We start from the raw sequence: 17851 nt of genomic DNA, 5'->3' as shown, positions 1-17851 counted from the left end.
TGTCTTGAAGATCTCCCAGACTGCAGCACAGGCAGTGCTGAGGGACCGCGAGTGCCATGTCCCACCCGATCACTTCCCAGTGGCCTTTAGCAAAGCAGCATGCCAGCTCCACCACCCCCAGATGTAGGTGGCTGATCAGAGTTAACACTTCAAGATGGTGGAAACACTCCATCATCCCACAGGAATCGGTGGGATTCCTCAGCAACAGTGAAAATCAGACTGTTAAGACAAGCATTTCAGTGTGGATCAAGGGACATGAAGGTGCTGAGATGTGAACTCCCTGAACCCAAAGCCCAGGCTGAATGTCAGCCTGTGCCTCTCAAGGCATCAAGATTTCTCCATTGCCAAGGTTAGGCTCAGAATTACCAGGCTCTTGACGATCTTTAACAGCTCTTCCATGACCACCGCGATGCCTTGATAGCCAAGAAGCCTGCAGATCGTCTTGAAATGAGGTGGCCCCACAAAATTGCGGTAGGAGCTATAGATGTGACTGTAGGCAATGTTGAGAGGCTGAGAAATTAGAAGCACAATGACAATTAGACAGGAGAATTTACTAGATCTGTAAGTAATTCTCTTATCACAGTATTACGTTCCATCACATCAAATAATTTTTAAGGAATAGAAGGAGAAATAATAATACCCATGACAATTCCCATTTCTTCTACTTCTTGTGGTAAAAAGGAGATTGCTTTTATTCCTACATAGTCAGATATATTCTAATCACAACACACTGTCATGTCACAAGTTTTATTATTGTGTTATGTAGCAACACCACTTTCATTTCCAAGGTAATTTACTCTCCCATACATTCCCAGTCGAGGATTTCAGTTCACTGGCCCTTAGCCTCTTCAAACCCAAATTCTTCTCTACTAAAACAAAAAGCTTTATATACAGGTAACCTGACAGATTTTTTTTTCTATGGGCACTTGCTTTAAATGAGCCTTATTAAGAAAAGTAGGAACTGCAGCATCTGATCTTAAGTGCAGTTGGAAGAGACATAGAAAAGATCCTTTTTGCATCCTGCAAAGCTCTACATCAGCCTCTGTACTTAACAGACATCCCCATGGTACTGTGAAAAGGGGAAGAATCTAACCCTGGTCTAGGGAAAATTGTAGCCAGGGGGCTGGCCCCCCAAAATCTTTAGCAACAGAAAACAGAAAGTGATTTCCAGGAATTTATCTTATCAGTGTCATCTTGGAAATGTGGAAATTGCTGCAATGTTTTATCACTGGAATATTTATAGGATCCATTTGGTGTGAGGGAAACAGAACTAGGGGGGATTAATTCACTTATGTGATCTGCAGGAAAAATACTGAAAATCAGATTTAGCTGAGACACTGCATGTTCAACTCAGGATCTGCAATAGAAGTGTTGGCATCATGATTCAGCCTAGCAGAGAAGGGCTGCAGTCTCCCCCCACGACATCCATAACTGCAGCCTGAGTAAACAGCAAAAAAGCACATTCTTGAAAAGATTCTGGTATGTAGTGCCCCTTCCAGCAAAACACAGATAAATCCCTGGCTCATGCTTACCCAAAGATCTTTCTGAAACAAGGATAACAACACACATTAAACTGTATCCCAAATATAGTGTGCAAGGTGACTTCACTCCTGGCGTGACTGCTGGGCACTAGAGGCACACGGCATCCTCCTGCAGCGAGGAGCCTGCAGGAATGGCAGACCCCGCTCTACAGGGATTCCCTTCCCTGCCAGTAACAGAGCCAGTTACTTCAACAGAGCGGAGGAACCCATACATTGAGGAGCTCAGGGTGAAGTAGCAGTAGAACAGGACAAAACGCTGTCCGTCCTCCGATGCTGCTGCTCCCAGCCATTGCGATACAGCCAGCTAAGAGCTTCAGTCATCCTTCAGTTCTGACTCACTTCCCCGAGATTTACTTTAGCACTTCATTTGAGTTACTAATGAGTTACAAAGTGAAATAATTTACTAAGAATCAGAAAAATATTTTCTTTTGGTCTCAGATGCAGAATTTCAGCGGATTGATGTACTGATTGCACTTTCCTAGACATGTCAGTTGCTTTAATCAATTAATTAATTGTTCCCCGTTTTGTTACAGCCCCTTTGCTCTCATCCAGCAGCTTACTGCCTACTATAATTCCTAGGTACTTTTTGAAAGAGGTAGCAGAAAGAAGACACAGTCATAAAGTCCCCTACTTTCTGTGAAATATAATTTCACCTCCTGGTCCTGGTAGGTGAAAAAAACCCTTTAATACTATTATGCACAGAAAGGCTACCTTGGAGGCTCTGTAGTAGATACATTCACAACAAGCATGAACTTTCTCTCCCACCAAAACTAAACAAAAGGACCCTGAATAAGTATGGGCCAGAGTTTAAAAATTATTTAGACAGACAGAAGTCTACTTTCAAAGCTGCTTGGATGCCAACTCCTGTTAAGAGAATGGCATTTAAGCATCCTGCTTAGGCTTCTATCTGCGACCTTAGATAACTAAGTCTTTAAAAATCTATTTGTTAGAGACTGATCCAAAGCCACGAGATACATACACTAACACAACTAAAAAAACAGCAATAGTTTATGTTTTGAAAAGTGTGTCTGTTTAAACAGCAGGTAACGCCCAGCCTGGAACATCTGCCAAATGGCCAACATGATCATCCCAGAGGGAAGCCAGTAACCTGTCAGGGCTGAGCCCAGCCACGCTCCCACGGTGTTTTGTTGCTGTGGCTTTTGCAATGTGTTGTTCCAGCCCCAGGCACCCCCTGAAAGCACCGTGCTGCAGGGGTGATCCAGGTGGCCCTGAGATTCCTCCTCACACCTTCCTCCCATGCCTCCCTGTAGGACCCTTTGTCCTGTTATTTCCCCATGGTTAGCACACCAGTAGATCATCCAGACTATGGGGGGAAACTAAATACCCCCATTTCAGTGGGCTCATGAATCCACACTCATTTCTGGAAACCTCTTTGCTACTCCATGGCTAGTAGACCGGTCTTGTGTCAGCGCACACGCCATGGTCCCCTAAGATAGACTACCACCAGTACCCGGGTGTGGGGCAACTGGTCAGGTTTTCCCCATAATGGGGCTGAGATTTTGCTGTGCAGGCAGTGAGTGGCTGGTGCTGCTGCACAGCCGCCCACCTCCCAGCACTCCCTCACCTCTCAGCGGGAAAATGGGGCTGGAGAGCTGCTTTCAAGCGGGCTTTTCCCTCAAGTGGGGGCCTCGGCAATAAGCCTGATTGGGAGAAGACACATTTTAGGATGTGCATTGGCTGCAGACGAGCAGGATGATTCATCACCGCCTGTCTGCAAGATGAGGTAGATTCATCGAGTTCTCCACAGAGCCACACAGCATATTAGCAGCAGGCTTGAGTCTAATAATAATACTCTGCCAACAATTAAAAATATAACTCCATTTAAGGGCGAGATACACAGCTTGGGGTAAAGACTGTAGGATGTAAAAAATGACACCAGTGGGTATTTTAAGACAAAACAGCAGAAGGTACAAGCTGGCTGCACGGCATGGCTCGCTCCCCCGCGCTGGGCGGCCACTTCCATCCCCTCCGAGAGCCAGAGCAAAGCCCCCAAACTCGCTGCCTCTTGTGAGCAGCAGCTGCTGAAGACACTGTAGAGGTTTGTCCCACCTTTGGTTTGGGGCCAAACAGGCAGGTTTAGGGACCAGGAGGCTGGGATTTGCAACGTGGGGAAGAGTTCCCGATGTCCCACAGATCCCAGGTGTTCCACCCTCCACTCAGGTCTCAGGGACAGTTGTCCGTACTTGAGAGCATGTGCCGGGAAGGTTGCCACATTGCTTTGGGAGCTCAGGAGATTAATAGAGATGTTCCAGAGCAGATTTAGCAGCAAATGAAGCAAAACAAAACCCTGTTGTCATTTCCATGTCTCTGAACTTGTTGGCCATTACCCAGACCTGTCTGAGCTCACCTGAGGGAAGGCAGGGAGAGTTTTATCTGGTAAAATAGCTCAGAGAGAGAGATAATAGACTGATAATACTACCTGTGCCAGAACCCCCTTGGAAAAATTAAGAGCTAACGAAAGAGGCATATACTTATAGACAAAAAAGGACTTGCACGCAGCCCAAGCCTAGTCCAGGCTCTTAGCCAATCTAACCAGTGCAACAGATGAGGAGTCTTAGAAAGTGAAAAATAATTCTGACCAGAATTGTCAGAGGAGCCTAAGTCAAACAGCCTGACTGTGGCCTGGTTCCTTCCCCTGCCACAGGCAACCTTCATGCTCCTTATATAGCTCTCCCTGTACGACTTCCTGAAAAAAAAATACATATTCCTTAGCTGGGATGGACAGCACATGAACAGTACAGCATGCATGTTTATATACTGTATTGTTACTGTATCTGTGTATATTCTGTGTCTCAGAATAATGCGTCACTATACCAAGTACTGATTTTCCGGGACTGTATGCATTGCTATTTACAACAAGCTGATGGCCACGGCAGGCCAGGTAGCCCAGCCCACGCAGTTGGTTGGAAGGGATCAGCAGCCCCTGCTGCCAACACCTCTTGCATCAACCACAGCTCCTTAACGCCTTTGTGCTGCTGCTACAGACATGGCAGCAGAAAATAGTGTCTCCATCCCATTCACACACCACAACTATTTTTATAAGTGCCAGCAGCATGCACTGTCCTTCAGGTTATATCTGCCTGCCTGCTCATTAAAATGAGGGCAAATTCAACCAGGGAAATTGAAAGAGGGATTTCAAGTGAGTATGGCATGACCCTGGGTCTGGCAGTGGCAAGAAAAGCAGAAGCACTCATGAGAATACATAAATGATGCCCAATCTAAAGCGTTTACAGAGCTAAGAAGTGGTTAATGAGCAGTAAGTAGTGGGTTTCTGGTAATTTTGAAGCTTCTTTGTCAGAGACTTGGCAACCTGCTGTGTTTTTTAAGTGGCTAAAAGACAGAAAATGGCTCAGTTTCTGCTGGGTACTGGAGCATGCCCGGGGTTTGCGTCCTACGATGAGGAGCAAGGGGTCCCAGGGAGGGCCACAGCTGAGTCCACCTGCAGATATGGGGAACACCAGTGCTGGAGCAGTCCTGGCACTGTCATGGTTTTGGCATCTGCTCATCGTGGGAAATGAGAATTTCAAGCTCATCACCAGCATAAACTGGTGCAAGCTTGATTTTAGGGACAGGTAATACCAATACCACTGAAAGCTTTGCTGCTGTTTCCTTTGAGATAGTGGTATTGATCACAGCATGCAGAATGGTCATCAGGACCCTTTGCTGGCCTAATCCAGCTATTCCCATTTTCCTTTGTTTCCTCTCTTCCTGCTAACACATCTTATTTGTGAACAACTGACATTTAATTTCAAAGCAACTGTGAACACTGATAAACTAAATGCTACAAGAAGCAGTTTTCTCATGAAAACGTTACCACCTTGTGTAATCCACCTTTCTGAAGAACAGCTCTCTCCTCACAGGCAAGGATGTACTTTACTCACAGCATGGGACCAGCTAAGAGCTCTCTATCGCCCTGCTCTTGTAAGCAGGACTGAGCCATATAAAAGGCAGGAAGCCACCTGGGAGCACTTTCATTCCCATCCCTGCCCATAATTATTTTAGTCTCTGCTCCAAGTTTTCAGCTTGCTGGCAGCCACTGGTCACTCAGAGACAGGAATACAGATCTTGGAAGACAAAATCAAAACATCCAGAACTGCAAAATGTAAAGCAAAAGTGAGGGTCACACATACTCCCCAGGCTTTTAATAGTCCCTCCTGATGCAGTTTGCATCATCTCATCATTGCTGATATTTCAAAGATCTTTGAAATGTTGCAAGCACCTTTCCAGGAATGACATGGAATGAATAACTTCAGACCCAGAACCAACATTTCTTCTGGGAAAGTTCCTCTCTTGAACAAATGTTGGCTTCAGAGAGCAGTGAGTCACTTCTTCAGAGCCTCTCCTTACCAGGCCCAGTGCCACGTCTGTCCCCTTCTGGCCACAGACTTGAGCTGCTACCCTGAACACCACTGGCACTGGCTTTGCCTCCCTCTCCTGCCCTCTCACCAGACTGACAGGGGACATTCACAAATTGTCTATAAGGCAGGAGCATACAAAGAAGAGCCTGTCGTAATCCCATGGGAGTTCAGCAGAAGGTTGAGGTCTTTCCTACTCCCATCACACAGCTTAGAAAATATTGAAAAGCTAATGGACATTGCTGCAGCATCAGGGATGAAAATCTACTGTTCACTGGCTTTGGCTTAAATCAGTAGTTTGAGTGTGCAAGAAATCATGGAATTAAAGACAAAGCCTCCAAGTGCTAAACTATCAATATGTACTTCAGGCCAGGATCCCGAATTTCATACCATGTTCCAATGTGTCTGTAACGCCAGACCCTGCTGGGGGGCAGTGGATAGGGGAAAAAAAATATAACAGAAACAACCAACACAAACAAGCCTGCAAACAAAGCTACCTGGCTTGTTTCCACTCCGGAGACACATACTTCTCCCAGGCAGAATCTTTTAGGGATAACATTCCCAAATCACTCGAAGATGCCTGCCCATCCTTTCTTGTTGGTTGCTATGGTGAGAGATGACGGAGCCCCAGACGGGTATAATATGAGGCAGCGCACGAGGAAGGGATTTAGCAGAGGCAGGAGGGAGGCGAGCGGTGGGAAGAGGGGAAGGCGCTGCCCGCCCGTGGCCACGCTGCTCACCAGCACCACCGGGCCACCGCCGACCTGCCCGGGGAGGTAAGCGGCTGCCCGTGGCTCTGGGAGGGCTCAGCGATGGGCGCGTGTGCTGTTCTGCTCTCCATGTAAGAACGGTTAAAACAGTCGTTAGGATGAGCTAATTTTTGAGTGAATTCAAGTAAAGTTAGTTACAGTAAAAGAGAGGGGAAGAAGGAAAAAAAAAAAAAAAAACAACAAAAAAATCCCCAAAACGATGCTATTGCATGCAGCTCTTGCTCAGAGCAGTCGGCTGGTCAGGAGAGAAAACCCTGCAAAGAGGCTCAGAGAGCACTTTGGGGATCTAAATCAGTGATGTACTGAAGTGACTTGTGGCTGTGATTTGTTAGTGGTTAGTGTCTTTTATCTGGGGGAGAGCTTTGTACTTATTATTCATATATTTGTATTTTCCTAAAGGCATTGGTTTTACATTTCACCAACCTTCAGATTTCACATTTAAGATCCTGATATTACAGTGTGAGATGCTATAGGAACAGAGTTTATATTCTATTATGCAGCAAGAAAGGTACAGAAAATGCAGTAACAACTTAAACCAGTGAATTAATCACTATGCAGCTTTTAAAATGGCATTTAGGTGTAAAATATTTGTTGGCAACTTCACAAGGCAAGCTCGAGCTAGTCTAATGATCAGTTTATGTTAATCACACTGGCAGTATCCTTTCTACTCCATGGGAAACAAAAAAGCTAAAAAAGCTTCCTATATAGACAACTAGTCAGAAAGGAGAGATTTTTTTAAAAAATCTAACCAGAGCATAAAGTATGCCCTATGTTGCAGTTGGTATTTTTGGTTATAATGCACAGTGATACAGTACGCTGGGCACCAGCAGGATTTATCTTTTGTAATTTCAGCCAGCTAAGACCTAGCATCTAATCTAAGCTAGCCAGGCATAGTCCTGAGTCCAGTCTAAGGGCCAATAAAGCTGGTGGAGAGACTTCACTGATGTCAGTGGCCTTTGAATTGGGAAACTCAGCCTCTCCCTGCGTCTGGTTTCAGGGGCACGATGAACATCGAAGTGCACAACATCACTTACACCAGCGCCACGGTCTCCTGGGCCATGAACAACCCCTGTCCAGAGAACTACTACCACGTCATGTACCGCCCCAACTGGAACAGTGTCTTTGCTGGCTATTTACGCCAAAACTTCCACCGTGAGGAGCGAGTTCCTCACCCCCTCAGCTCCCTCGTCCTCCACCAACTCACACCATCCACCATCTACGTCCTCTGCATCACGTGCAAGAACTCTTACCCCTCTGGCAACCACTGCACCACTTTCCACACTCTGGACAAAACCCCTCTGGTTTTCGGCGACTCTAAGCACGAACCTACCACCTCCATGTGGATGGTGAGCAGCCTGCTGCTCCTCTGCTTCATTGCTCTCCTGGCCTACGGCTGCCTGCAGTTCTGGTCTGCACGGTGCCACCAGGCTGCGAGGCTGAAGCACCCCGATGCCAGCCCTGAAGAAGTGGACGAAGGGAGCAGCTCGCCAGAGGGGCCACTGAATGACGGACTGAGAGAGGAGCTTCTGGAAGTCCCCATGACCACTGTGCTAATGAGGAGCTCCAGTTTCATAAGAGAGAGTCCATACAGCTCCCCCCACTGCTTTTTTTCCTATAAAAACAGTGATGATAAAAGGGCCATCTTGCCGCAGCACGGTCTTCAATGAGAGCAAAAGAAAGGGAAACCCTGCCTAGAGGTTTGGTTCGCACTGCTCTTTCCCAGCTCTTGCCAACAGGACTGTCTGTGTGTCCACGGGGGCTGTTTGTCCCAGGGTGGAACATGAGGTGGGGATAACAGTCGCAGGGAGAAAGATTTTTGTCAAGTGACAAAAATACTCTCATTTGCTGAGGGTTTTTAAAAAAGAAAACAAGTCAGCTCTCTGGGAACAGCCAGGCTTGGCTGACTATAGTGTCATTAGCTAATCTGCATCAGTGCTGTAGGTTCATTTCAGAGTCATCAATCAACATGCACAAGAAATAAACACCACTCAAATAGTTTCACACTTGAATGATCCTCCACAAGCATCACACCCCAAGCCCTCATAACACTTGTATAAACAGTCATCACAGCCTGACAAAAGAGCTTTTTGTCAATATTAAGTAGTCTATATTTGCACACACAGGTATTTTCGGAAGTCTCATTTTGAACTATAAATGGGATTCCTGAAGTGGTAACTTCCTTGGGCAGGGGCACTGCTTTGGAGCTCCAATTTGCTCTCCTCTGTGCATTTAGATGGATGTCACTTGGTCTCAGTGCTAAACACCAAGCACAGAGCAGTGTCAACATCCCCTAACATAGGCATGTTATGAAGATTATGGGAAAGCAATAGCAAAAGCACACTGAATCTGCTTCTTGCATGGCTTTTTTGTTTCGCACGGCAGTGTGACCCTGCACATTTGCACCTGACATTCTGTTAATGAACTAGTTCTTGTATTTCTTTCTTCCTAAATAAATACTTCCAACATCCACCACTTCTGTCTGTCATGGCTCATTTACTGACCTTGGATCCATAGAGGTAATACGGCTGAACGTTGGCTGGCTTGTCCCGCTGGGGTTCCTGCGTGAACGGGATTGCTGTCCTCACAAACCTGCAGCGTTTGTGGGAGGAAATTGGGAGGTGGGGAGGAAAGTGATCAGAGCCCGGTTAATTGCACTGAGTGCAGATATGGCACAGTCTGGGATGAAATGCAGTTGCAGACTAATCAGCAATTCATCACCTGAGCTACATGAACTGGAAAGCAAACTCTTGCCCTAGTCTGTTGGTGGTGTAAACCATGTCAGCTTAACCTACCAAAGGTGGGGGTTTCCTCTCATTTGGGGCAGGCAAGAAACCCACGAGTCGCTACCACAGCTCAGTAAACCAACCCTCTAAATCAAACTAGCTCAGTTGCTTGCAATCACTGTCCAACTTTGTTGCTTGAATTTGTTACTAACATTTTCAAAGCCAAGGGGAACTGGAACTTTAACTTCCTTTTAACTGTAACTGTTGCATCCCATAAGGAATGAAAACCTCACTGTAATGCATGTGAATTTTATGTGGCAGGCTTGACATTTTGGAAGGAAAAGCAGGGTCTCCAGGTGCCTCCTGCCTTGCTTTTTCTTTTCACCTGTTGGTGGATCCATTGTAGCAGTAGTTGGGTAGAAAGTCAAAGTTGAGCTCCCAGAAGACGTGGAGGGTGATGCGCCCATAGGGTGCGGAGACGTTGTGGTTGGCCTCCCGGAACATGGCATCAAAGCTGTCCAAAGTCATGTGCTTGCACAGCAACCTGTGAGTCAGGCGATTTATTTCCAAGAGCCACTCTAGCTCCTGCAGCACATAAAGCAGCAACAAATGCAACGTGTTACCAAGATGACAACAGAAACAGCTGATTTAATTGCCAGGGGAATGACTTTATATCCACAGCCACACAGACCCTTCCAGGTGAGGATGTCGCAAATGCTAAAGACATCAGTTTAACTCAGTGGCCAAAGCCAACTGCACTTCTACTCAAGGGGTCCTGGTCCAGTATCTTCTAAACCTGCGGGAAGCAAAATTAATTTATTCCCTACTGAGCACTGGCTGGCTTTCACATCAGAATCCTTCAAAGGTGGAAACTGGTCATTTTACACTACTTGACTCTGATGCTCCTGTAACATTATCAAAGGCAGCAAATCCTGTACAGACAAACGATGTCTCAGCCACATTCATCCAACAGGGGGAATTAAAGTCAAGATTTCCCTCTCCCAGATGACAGGAATCTCTTACAAGAGGTCTGCAAAATCTAACTGCTGACTGTCACCTTATGATCTATGCAGATACTTAATGGTCCAATAATAATGCAACTAAAGCTGCATAAACAGAAATAGCACAGCCTCAGCAGCTTAAAGGAGGATACATGGCTGGCTGAAACCTACTGTATGTGGGACTTGAAGCAGAAGGCAGTTGACTCTGTATCCACAGTAGTCTATTATTCTCTCTGTTCATACTCACAGTCAATAACAGTTCTTACCACTATGGATGTCAGGTCTTCGCTCTCAAAGCGGCTAATGGCCTGGTCTAATGATTTGTACATCGCTGCTGAGATACGCTGGGTAATGAGCCTGTTCAGGTCAATTGATCTACCCAGCAACTAGGAAAAGAAAAGAAATTTTCATGTTATACACAGATGGAGAAAAGTTTTGGTTTTTATTTATTTATTTATTTATTTAACAGACACAAATTAAAATCCAAGTCTACTTGAATGTTAAAGTGGTGATGCAAATGCCTTGGTTGAGTTTACCATTACTTCAGGGGGAAATGTGGATTGTAACTTATTTCCCCCCCGGGCCCAACACCCTGAGTGCAGTGTGTCAGAAACTGGTTCAACCCTTCTCATTCTTGCACTGACATCGACTGAGCCCAGCACTAGGATGCCAGCCACCAACAAAAGGATAATAGACCAAGAGCTATGACTACTGGAGACTACTGCTGGCACTGTACCTGGACATGCCTCTGCTTCAGCAGTGTTTCGTAGCGGTTGGATGGTGGGTATGGAATAATCACCCCGTAATTCTTACATTCAGCCCGGAAACGTTTGTCCAATAAAACACTGAAAAAAGGAAGCAGTGTCAGGAAAAAAAGAAACATCCACTATCAGCTTCTCTGGATCTTTTCCAGAGTTGTTTTCATCCTTCTTTTCATATTGCTCTGAATGCCAAGAAATTTCCACACACTAATAACTCTGCTTACATCACTAAATCACAGAGCCACAGTTGTTATCTGAGGACTGCCATGCTGCTGTACATCATTCTTGGCTTTTATGGCTAAAACATTCAAAAAGATAAAAGATTGTGCTGGAAGATATCCCTAGCACCAGGTATTGGGGTAGTCCCACAGATGTGGTCCCTCCTTGAAGGTCTGCTGTGGGAACATTTGCTTGGTGATGGTAATTGCTCTCCTCCTCTAAGGACAATGTGATCAAGAGACAAAAGTTGAACAGTTACACCGAAGACTTGGTTCACCTCTGGGGACGTGAGAGGAGGACTCTCACTAGAGTTCATCCATACTCTTTAAATTGGTAAGAAGGAAAGGTCACAAAGGGCCCATCTCCCCATAAAGGAGCAAGCAACTCTGCAGAAGTCCTACAGTCAGCTGGTCTGATGTGTGACCTAAGACACTAAGTACCCTTCTAGCTTTTACAAGTCCTCTGCTTTACTAGAGTGAGGACAAGTGCATATTCCTGTTTCGTAAAGATGGGAGATTTCCACTCATCTGCCTGGTACACAAACAGAAGTCAAGCAAGGACATGTCTTCAGTAGGCTCAGTTTGTTTTTCTGGTGCTCTCACAAATTGTAGTCAGACCTCTACTCAGGATGCCAATTATTATTTTTTCACTTTTAACCATGTCTCCTTGCCACCATTAATTCATATTCCTCATCCACACTGGTCTGACATAGATAGCCAATTCTGTGAGACAAGGATGATCTATTTTGTTATGTCTACTTGCAGCGGCTACTCCATCAGGGGAACATTTGGTTAACAGCAATTTGGATGCAGCGATATCATCAGTCATCAGCAGCAGTCAGGTTCTCCTACCTGCCAGCCATTGCTTTATAATAGGCAAAGATCTGATCTGCCAGCTTGTACACAAATTGATCAAAGCACAAATTCACCTGGGGGAGAAAAAACAAGACTTTGTGAGGGTGTCACCAGCACAGAGCAGCTCCTTCCTACTTATTCAAGATCAATACAACTCAACAAAGAGCTCTAATTTAATACATACATGTACGCCACACTATCTAAAAACCGCACTGCAGTTCTCACATGCTAAAAGTAAGCGGAAAGTTGCAGTTACATTTCTCTCTTACAGCTTCTGCATGTTCTTACAGGTCTCAGTCCCCCAACCTCAGCCATACTTCTCTCTCAGGAATCTCATTTCTCGTTACCCTCTGCCCATCAGACCAACTCTTCCGTGTCCCCAGTGTTTGACAGCCTTTGGCTTCCACAGTTCCCCATGTGTACAGCTAAGCTGATGCCCATAATCAGCAGTCTGTAAGCTTTCTGGAAATTTTTATCTTTTAAAGATTTCTCAGTCTGATGTAGTATTTTTTTCAGAAGATGCTTATAATAAATTCACTGAAATGCTGGGTGGGGCTGTCAAACAGGGCAATGTGACTCCATTGAGCTCCTTCCATACAATAAAGATGAACAGAACTTACTTCAGCCTCAATTTCATCGTATAGGAACTGCTTTTTGAACTTGGTCAAGGCGTAGTATGCGCTGTCATTATAGAGGTCCAAAGGGTACAGTACGTACCTGAGGGCAAGAAGATAAATCATGTCTTAAACAGCATATCAGCATAAGTGGCACCCAGTGCATGTACCTTGCTTGGTGCAAAAAAAGGCTTTTCTCTGACTTCACTCCTATCACTTCCACTCCCTCCAGCCCCTCAAATACTCCCTCTTGCTCCCTATGTCCTGCTGGAAGCAGATGGAACAGATCTGGATTTGAGCTAACTGTGACTTGTTCAATTGACACTTGCTCCTTCTCTGCCCTTAAAAAAGCCCTCACTCCACAGGGTGCTCTGACAGTGGCTGTAAAATGGAAAACAAAGTTTTCCTAATGAGGAAGATATTATGAACATGCATAACAGCAATTCCTCTCATAATTTATCACATCTCTTTGGTTGCACATGCATCCAAACAGAGTAGTTGCCAACTGCTGGTTTATGACGCGTAAGTGCCAGTGCCAGAAAGCCACCTGTGTGCGTCTGCTAACAAGGTATTCATACAGTACACATTCGTGTGACAGCAAGTCAAGAAACATCTATTTTCCTTCCCACATCAAAAAGACTGTTCATCACCAGCCTACCCTTTCTCCAAAAAACAAAATCCTAAGCCCCAGCACATGCACAGTCCCAACACAGCCCATGGACTTACTCCATCATGGAGGGTTCTTTGGTTTCCAAAATATGGTCCGTGAGGATCCAGGGCATGGACATTTCGATGGGGAACTGGATGCGGCGGCCCATGGTCAGCTCCAGGAAGAATTCCCGGAACCAGAGCTGGGACAGGTCGCAGCACTGCTGCAGTGCTTCTGAAACACAGAGGAGATCCCCCCGGCAGGAGGGCACCCATGTTACTCCCACAGAGATGGCAGAGAGGGAAGTTCACAGGAGGCAGCTGCTGCAGCCTCACATTGGACTGGTTCTGGGTATGGAACATTTTCTACGATGTCTCTGTTTTTAAACCCAGACTATGTCCATGCTGTCTGAGCACTTTGTAATGGAAGAAGAAAGAAGAGATCATTGCTTTTGCTCTAGAGCTCCAGGGAGAACATTTCAATGGCTCAGAGTTACTCTGAAAGATTTCTTCTATTGCCCAGTGGCACAGAAGTTTGTCTGGGACAAAAAGAAAACTCCAGTCCTAGAAAAAAATCTACCACCTGTGGCTATATGCTACTGCCAATTCATTCTTGTTCACGTAATGATTACTATGTAGAAACACGCCTGAATCAGGCAGAAGTAGGACATTTGGGAAAAATCAAGGAAAATCTTCTGCATGGGTCAATGAGGAGCAAAGCTGATGTACCTCTGCCTTTCTGAGCATGAAAGACTTGAATTCAAGCCTCCCCCTGCCATAACCTCACCACTGATGTTGAGAAGGTGGGTGAAGAAGAAGGACTGCTTGTGGAACTCCTCAATAGCCAAGACTATAGGCCCATCCAAGCTGCTCCTCAGAGTCTTCTTTGAGCCACTCTTGTCTGCTATGAGGGACTCCAGCATGGTCCGCACCATGTAAAGCTTTGGAAGAAAGGTGACATGCAGTTACCACTCTCCAGTGAGACATGACCACACACAGTCATGGTGCTCTGCAACAAAAAATAACACTTCTCCCAGGTGGCTACTACTCTTTGCACCCATAAGCCACTATCTTTCTGAGCTAGAAATAATTACACCCCTAAAAATGGAGGTTTTGGGAACTATACAACATATTAGGCACCAAAGCAACATTTAACACACAACAGTGTGAAGACTGTGGAGTAGACCATGGAAACATCTGCTAATCCACAGGGTGGAAGACTCCTACATGGCTGTAAAACCATTAATTCCCTACGCAGGAGATGGACATTTACATACCTGCGTACTTGACGGTCCTACTGCTCGTCGTGGGACTTTAATATCAAATCCACCTTTAGGATCCTTCTCACCTCTCAAACAAGGATCATTTGGAGGCTCTCGACCTCCCTCCCAGTCACAGATCGTCTTCCGAATTGCCTGAAGGACGCTGGAGTGGGTGGGAGAGGGAAAATAGTGCTTAAGCTTGATTCTACTTCAAGATGAAAATATTCACTGCTGTGTACATATGGGAGGAAAAGTATCTGAGGTGGGGACATACACTGCCATTACTGGGGGAGTCATGCCCAAAAGTTACCTTGGAAGGAGTGGCTGGCCAAGGTATATTGGCTGGCTGTATACAGTGAGGTGTATGCAGGGCCACATGTTTATGTAGTACAAATACGTTACACAAATAAATACATGGGCTTTGCGTTACATTCAAGAAGGACAGACTGACCTGATCAGAACATTCTTCTTCTTCCTGACCGCCTGCCTGAGCGGTTCTCGCAGGGTCACCTGGGCAAAGTCCTGCAGGGCTGCATAGATAGTGTTGCGGATGGCTTGGTTAAAGACACTCTCCATTCGGCCCATCAGCACTTGCAGGCCTTTGATCATGGCAATTACCTGAAGCAAAAATTAAAAACAGATGTATTTGCTATTTTTCCATTGTATGAAGAAGTCCATAAATCCAAAATTAAGAGAATTCTAAATGTTGGATTTATGGACTAAATTAATTCTACTCAGGTAACTTAAGTCCAGTAATTAGGTGGCTAATTTTTTGAATGTTAGATGCTTTACAGATCACAACAAGCTGAGAGCATTTACACCACCAGTTTCTTGCAAATGGCCTCTGTCCATTGGCAAGCTCTCTTTCCACTCCTGATCTCTTGATATATTTAATAACACACAATCCCAGGAAACTGCACGTGCTCCACATGTGGGTGCAGCTGTGTGGCTTGCACAGACCTGTATCTGCACCAGGGCACAATCTTCCTTCTACAAGAGTACAGTTGACAATTCCCAGGAAGGTGTGAGCCACAAAAATTAAGGCAATATTCAAACCACCTTGAACTGTGTAAGGCAAGATGGAGGTGTGAGGGCCTCCCGCAGCCAGGCTCAGAGACTATTCCCACTGTCCACAGACAGCTGGACTGAGAGTTGATGGGTCCTGGGGACTGGCTGGGGATCTCTTGTGTTTGCACAGCACCTGACATAGTTTTTTGATCTTGCTTCAGATCACATTGCTCTGTGAGCCCATACCCATTTTTTTTTTTTTTTCCAGGAGCCCTGAACCCTCTTTTCAGGTCAGGAGAGGCTTAATACAGCAATATTAAGAAAACATAGCGATTCACCTCTGTCTTTCTCCAGACCACAAACACAGCATAAGAGCAGGATCAGGAAAAGAGAGGAGAACTGGTCTCATCATGCACTGGCAGTGTTTCTAGCCCAGTAGGAGCTCCTAAGAACTTAATTTACCCCTTAGTTATGGACAAATTAAGGGCCACAGGGATGTAGGAACCCTTAATCCTTTTAAAGTGGGCCACAGGGATGAGAAAACGGGTGAGTGTGGTGAGATGCCCTTCCTTCCTCTTCCTCTGGCCTGAGGAACATGGACAGGAAACCAGCCTTGGCTGGTTCTTACTCTTGTGCATTTCGTACCTACCTCCACAAAAGCAAACTTCTCTTCACTGGTGTAGTTGTACCGGGTGGCTCTCTCATACTCTTCTGCTGTTCCCGGGCAATCCTTGTTACAGAATTTATCTGTGGGATGAACCAGCTTCCAAGAGTACTGGAAGATGGAAAGAGACACTGTCAGCATTGCTATGAGCAAGAAGCCAGGCTGGAAAGACTGAAGGGGGCCCTATGCCAGGAAAATACTCCCTTAGACATTACTACAGTTGTTTGACATTCCTTTGGGAGCATAATTTGTGATTCTTCCTGGCTTTATTATCACTGTACTGAATTACCGGTTTTGTTTTTTGGGAGGTTGCCAGTCATATTGGGCTTTTGACATCTATGGACTTGTGTTGAGATGTGGTTGAAAGTTTCCAAATCATGAATTTTCATCATCATTTGAATTACAGTTTTAGTTGCTCAAGACACAGACTCATCCCAAAGAACTTTCAGTACTTAACAAAGGTGTTCAGGCTAGGAGAACAGTCCCTCTCTAACATCGGTGAGGACAGCCCAGCACCTGCAAAGGGTGGTTCAGGTCCCGGGTGAGATGATCAAGCTCTCTCTCCATTTGGTGCAGAGGGTGTTAATGGTCATCAGCTGCCTGCTCTTAGTGTGTTTGTTAATGACTTAAAGTTAGGTGGCATGAAAGCAAGCTCACCTTTCTACAGTCTTTGTAGATTTTTAAAATCTACATGCTCACTTGGGAGGAGGAGAACGTTACACACCCACCACTTCCATGGATGCACTCACCACTTCCATGACGTGGGCGCTCCACTTGGACAGCAGCTGCAGTCCCCGTAAAGCAAGATCAAAGAGCTCCCTGTACTCTTCATCTGATTTCTGGCTGTCCAGTCCTGAGCCAGTGACCACCTGCAGAACATCACATCATGTCAGGGCTAGATTCAGAAACTTGCTGCAGAGGCTTCACTGAGCCAAAGATCTCTCTCTCTCAAATCCCAGCTGAAATGATTTCCCTGTGACCCTATGTTCAAGCTAAAATTAAGTGGTGCATATACTGTCCCTGAGGAAAAGGGGTATAACTTGTCAAGGCTCTTTTTACCCAGGCAGTCTATTTCCTACAGAAAGATGAGTCTGACCTATCACCTCAGAGCAACTAACTAACCATTTTTACTCCACTTTCCCATTCCTTTCTGATGGTCTAATACTACTGAAATCCTTGAGAGTCCTTTACTGATTTAAAGTTCAAATAAGCATTTACAAATGCCAAAAAGAAAAGGGCTAAGAATGTTAACAATTCATTAAATACACTGATGAATGAGGATCACACATTTGCAAAAAACAGTCACAATGGCATCAGTGAGGGCGCTGACATTCAGTAATGACAAGAACAGAAATGCCTTGTGAACTTTCCTCCAAGCCCTGACCAACAGCTCTGTGTAACAGAAAAGAC

General features: G+C 45.4%; 2 protein-coding genes across 6 annotated transcripts in view; one reads left to right on the top strand and one right to left on the bottom strand.

The window, feature by feature from the left end:
• FNDC9 (fibronectin type III domain containing 9) overlaps nt 1–9159 on the top strand; it is a 35017-nt gene extending 25858 nt beyond the window's left edge. The window contains exons 1-2 of one of the 2 annotated variants that reach the window (XM_033006199.2): nt 6601–6693; nt 7685–9159. In XM_033006199.2, the coding sequence (XP_032862090.1) occupies nt 7692–8354 (663 nt within the window). In that variant the 5' untranslated portion in view covers nt 6601–6693; nt 7685–7691 and the 3' untranslated portion in view covers nt 8355–9159. Of the gene's footprint in view, nt 1–6600; nt 6694–7684 lie in introns of those variants that run through there. The other variant, XM_033006200.2, reaches the window with a different exon arrangement.
• Nucleotides 1–17851, bottom strand: part of CYFIP2 (cytoplasmic FMR1 interacting protein 2) — a 56429-nt gene that overhangs the window by 15433 nt on the left and 23145 nt on the right. For all 4 annotated transcript variants that reach the window (XM_033006195.2, XM_042790460.1, XM_042790459.1 and 1 more), the window contains exons 12-24: nt 17191–17310; nt 16427–16552; nt 15221–15387; nt 14785–14932; nt 14295–14448; nt 13586–13742; nt 12866–12962; nt 12243–12319; nt 11148–11256; nt 10678–10797; nt 9796–9995; nt 9189–9276; nt 367–510 (exon numbers count right to left, since the gene is read on the bottom strand). In XM_033006195.2, the coding sequence (XP_032862086.1) occupies nt 367–510; nt 9189–9276; nt 9796–9995; nt 10678–10797; nt 11148–11256; nt 12243–12319; nt 12866–12962; nt 13586–13742; nt 14295–14448; nt 14785–14932; nt 15221–15387; nt 16427–16552; nt 17191–17310 (1707 nt within the window). The remainder of the gene's footprint in view (nt 1–366; nt 511–9188; nt 9277–9795; nt 9996–10677; nt 10798–11147; nt 11257–12242; nt 12320–12865; nt 12963–13585; nt 13743–14294; nt 14449–14784; nt 14933–15220; nt 15388–16426; nt 16553–17190; nt 17311–17851) is intronic.

This window comes from Tyto alba, unplaced genomic scaffold, assembly GCF_018691265.1.
Source record: "Tyto alba isolate M040663 unplaced genomic scaffold, T.alba_DEE_v4.0 Super-Scaffold_17, whole genome shotgun sequence".
In the NCBI taxonomy this organism is placed as follows: Eukaryota; Metazoa; Chordata; class Aves; order Strigiformes; family Tytonidae; genus Tyto; species Tyto alba.
This window is presented reverse-complemented; position numbering and strand designations above follow the sequence as displayed.